Source organism: Carlito syrichta, unplaced genomic scaffold (assembly GCF_000164805.1).
Source record: "Carlito syrichta isolate Samal-C Ts95f unplaced genomic scaffold, Tarsius_syrichta-2.0.1 Scaffold315377, whole genome shotgun sequence".
In the NCBI taxonomy this organism is placed as follows: domain Eukaryota; kingdom Metazoa; phylum Chordata; class Mammalia; order Primates; family Tarsiidae; genus Carlito; species Carlito syrichta.
The window spans coordinates 129,442-133,689 of NW_007259473.1; the positions used below are offsets into that span (position 1 = coordinate 129,442).

The window sequence follows — 4,248 nt, forward strand, 5'->3', positions numbered from 1 at the left end:
TGTTAGAAACTCATTTAATTCTCCTAACAACCCAATGGCCTAGACATCACCTTTATTTTATATTTGAGAAAACTTTGGCATAGAGAGGTTAATTAATCTGCTTCAAGCCACACAAATAGTAAGGCATGAAAGAGGGTTCTAGATGTTTTGGATATAGACGTAAGCAAAACAATGCAAATATTTACCCATGTGGAGTTTATCGACATATGTAACTTGCTCTCCATTCACCAAAACATACTCAGTGAGCATCCATTCTTAGTAGCCTGCCTTGATGCAAACCTAAATTATCTCTTCACAACCACTCTTTCTAAAATGAAGACTTTATCGTGAAAAAGTCACTGGTTAAGGGAGTAGGTTTCAACATAAGCAAACAAAAATAAAAAGTCAAGAAACAATGCAGTTTAGCAAGCCACATGTTGAAAAACACTCAGGACCGGGTGCGGTGGCTCAAGCCTGTAATCCCAGCACTTTGGGAGGTTGAGGCAAGAGGACTGCCTGAGCCTAGGGGTTCGAGACTAGTCTGGGCAACATGGTGAGACCTTGTCTCTACGATAAATTGAAAAATTGGCCGGGCGTGGTGTCGCACGCCTATAGTTCCAGCTACTTGGAAGGCTGAAGCGGAGTCCAGCAGGTCAAGGCTGTGGTAGCCATGAGAGTAGTACTGCCCTCCAGCCTGGGCAACAGAGATTTCAACTCAAAAAAAAAGAGAAAGAAAGAAAAGCACTCAGACATAAGTATAGAGATTTCTAATCCAAAAATGTAGGGTGCCTTCTCATCAATGTGGAAGATTCACGACCACCTAATCTACAGCTTGCCATGTTTGTCAACCATTTTTACCTTCCAAGAAATAACCATTTTACCCTAACGTAGGTTTCACCAATGACTTTCCAATTCACTCACAAACCTCTGTTTACAAAATAAGAAGTTGCTGGGCATGGTGGCTCACACCTGTAATTCCAGCACTTTGGGAGGCCAGGTGAGAGGACTGCCTGAGCCCATGGGTTCCAGACCAGTCTGGGCAACTTGGCAAGACCTTGGCTCTACAATTAAAAAAAAAAAAAATGAGTGGGGCATGGTGGCACACGCCTGTGGTTCCAGCTACTTGGAAGGCTGAGGTGGAAGGATCGCCTGAGCCCAGCAGGTCAAGGCTGCGGTGGCTGTGAGTGTGCCACTGCACTCCAGCCTGGACAAGTAAGATTCCAACTAAAATAAATAAATAAAGTAAAACAAACAAAATTAGGAGTTACAGGACAATCACCACTGCCAGCCACAGCAGAGACTAAATAACTGGTCAAATGTCCCAAGAACAACCTCAGTTAAGGTCACACAATATATATTTTCCTCTCCTTTCTACCCTCATTTTCCCCTCCCAGACAAAAAAGCAGCCAGTGTTATTTCCTGGGAGTACATTTGGCAACCATATCCACTAATTAAGCATTCAAAGTCCCGCAAGGGCAGAACACGCAGAAGTCAAGTGGAAAGCAGAATACTGTCAGGAGGTGGAAGCCGAACTAGAAAGTAACTCCAGGCCAGGGCAGAGAAATGGCTGTTAGAGAGAAACACGAGATTGAAGAGAAAGGAACAGTTTATTAGATTTCACTTAGCAAATGACGACTCTGGTGTAACGGGAAAAGCTATGGGCTAGAAGAGACCTTCTGTCACTACTCAGCCTTGTGACTTTACTTTTACCTACTCACCTCCAAATTATTGGGGGAGGGAGTGGCCTGGATTTCTGAGTTCTGCCTACGGCGCTCCAGACAACCCCGACTGCCAGTCACGAGCAGCTGCGCCTTCGGGAAGCCAGTCGGCCAGGGACTTGTCCCCGAAATCCTGGGAGGAACCGGCGGCAAGAGCCACCAGGCGGTTACCTGCACACCCAGACTGTGCCCGATATCTCTCTCTTCGGTTGCAGATCTCCAGGTGTTATGGGCTCAGGACAATGTCCTCCCTTCCCGCCCAGCAGGCCTGACTCTTCCTGCCAAATATCCCTCCCGCAAAACATGGATCCGGGGTCCTGCATGCCCTACTCAGAACCCTCTCCTGCAGCCCAACACGCCCTAGCAATAATGTCAGTGCTTACGCGGAGACCACCTTCCCGTTCAGAATTTCCGCCGGCGCCATGGCCTTTATTAGTCCGCTGCCCACGATGGACACCGCCAAACCCGAGGCTGCACTCTCCCCGCGGCCGCGCGGGACAGCCCAACCCACGTGTTCAGGGACTGCCAGGGATCACCTACTGCGCCTGCGCGTCCGGCGCTGAGGCGCATGCGCATCGCAGAAGGACTGGGGTCCCTTAACTAGAGAAGAGTGAAAGGGTCGGGAACTGCCGGACTGAAGACACAGGAAAAAAAGGTGAAGAAAACTGGCGATGATTGGCTGGCACAAAGAGCCGGTCCATAGCGCGCCTTTGAGAGTGGCGGAAGGGGGCGGAACGAACTCCAGGACCGCGGCTGACTTCAGCCAATAAGGGAGCGGAGCGGGGGGGCGGGGCCGGCGGGGCGTTCTCGCGGGAGAACAGTTTCGCGGGCTCGGGAGGCGCCGCGGGGTTGAGCGCGTCGGAACTCCTGGAGGGCTTAGGGCGGGAGCGGGGCGGGGCCTCAGAGGTGAACCTGGAGGGTGTGGGCGCCGCCTGCCTTCCTCTGCGCCCGCGTCCCGCCTGGCTGGGCCGGGCTTTCCAGATTCTGACTCGGGGATCGGGCAGGGCACCCAGAGCTCTTCTTTTAGAATCTTTTTAGGTGGGTCGCGGTGGCTCACGCCTGTAATTCCCGCGCTTGGGAGGCCCAGGCGGGAGAGGATCGCTAGAGGCCAGGAGTTCTAGACCAGCCTGGGAAACGCAGCGACCCCCTTCCCCCGACAAAAAAAGTAGCCAGGCGCGGTGGCCCAGGACTTTTGAAAGGCCGATGCGAGAGGATTGCTTGAACCTGGGGTTCGAGACCAGCCGGGGCAACTTGACAAGACTTTGTCTCTACAATAAATAATAAAAGAAAAAAAAAGTTAGCTGGGCGTGGTGGCACGGGTCCACAGTTCCAGCTATTCGGAAGGCGGAGGCGGAGGGATCGCCTGAGCCCAGCTGGTCGAGGCTGCGGTGGCTGTGATTGTGCCACTGCACTCCAGCCTGGGCGACAGAGTGAGACTCCGACTCAAATAAATAGATAAATAGATAGATAGTAATAATAATAATAGCAGTATGCCTCTAAACACGTGGCAATTAAGAGGAAAATTGAAGCAAGTGCTTCTGGTAAGTTGCCGATGGTAAATATAGTGTGTGTCTCATACTGTCAAGTGCGTATTAACTACTTCACCTTTCTTATGTGTTGAGCAAGATGACGTAAACCCCATTTTACGGATGGGGAGATAGGCTCTGAAGCATAATTTGTCCAAAGCTGTATAACTGACTGGGCAAGGCCCCGCACCTGATTCTCCATCTCTAAATCTGTTGTCTTTGTCGTCACACCAGACAATTTTTCCATGGGCAGTGGACAGGTTTTGGGATGATTCAAACCCAGAACATTTATTGTGCACTTTATTATTATTACCGTGTAATATATGATTAAATAATTATACAACTCGCCATAAAAAGAGGCACAGAGGGAAGCGGCACATAAAATCATGGGCGGACCACACACAGACTAAAACCAGTGTTTAATTCCAACTTAAAGCCTGCCACCAGATGCGGCTGTACAATTGAAGCACATCAACTCACTTGCCACTCACTGATAGGGTATCGACATGGGTCTGCAAGCAGTTGATTTATTATGGTCTCTGTGCAGTCAAACCTCACTGCGTATGTGAATCTGTATTTGCCGCCGCTCGCCAGCGCTAGCATCACCGCCTCAGCTCCACCTCAGATCATCAGGCATTAGATTCTCATAAAGAACACACAGCCTAGATCCCTTGCATGCTCAGTTCACAATAGAGTTCACACCTATGAGAATCTAATGGGTCGGGCACAGTGGCATAGCCTGTAATCTAGCACTTTGGGAGGCCGAGGCAAGAGGATTGCCTGAGCCCGGGAGCTTGAGACCAGCCTGAGCAACTTGATGAGACCTTGTCTCTACAATAAATTACAAAAAAAACCCAAAAAACTAGCTGGACGTGGTGGCATGCGTCTGTAGTTCCAGTTAGTTGGAAGGCTGAAGCGGAAGGATCGCCTAAACCCAGCAGATCAAGACTGCGGTGGTCATGAGAGTGCCACTGCACTCCAGCCTGGGCGAGAGTGAGACTCCAACTCAAAAAAAAAAAAAAAAA

At 50.0% G+C, this 4,248-nt stretch overlaps 1 protein-coding gene and 1 pseudogene across 2 annotated transcripts in view; both read right to left on the minus strand.

The window, feature by feature from the left end:
• MTHFD1 (methylenetetrahydrofolate dehydrogenase, cyclohydrolase and formyltetrahydrofolate synthetase 1) overlaps positions 1–2,248 on the minus strand; it is a 73,668-nt gene extending 71,420 nt beyond the window's left edge. The window contains exon 1 of the mRNA XM_021706247.1: positions 2,081–2,248. Coding sequence (XP_021561922.1) covers positions 2,081–2,121 — 41 coding nt within the window. The 5' untranslated portion in view covers positions 2,122–2,248. The remainder of the gene's footprint in view (positions 1–2,080) is intronic.
• A 45-nt stretch (positions 2,249–2,293) lies between these two features.
• Positions 2,294–4,248, minus strand: part of LOC103275245 — a 50,751-nt pseudogene continuing 48,796 nt past the window's right edge. Inside the window, exon 3 of the transcript XR_002481253.1 lies at positions 2,294–2,564. The product of XR_002481253.1 is annotated as a 26S proteasome non-ATPase regulatory subunit 12 pseudogene (transcript). The remainder of the gene's footprint in view (positions 2,565–4,248) is intronic.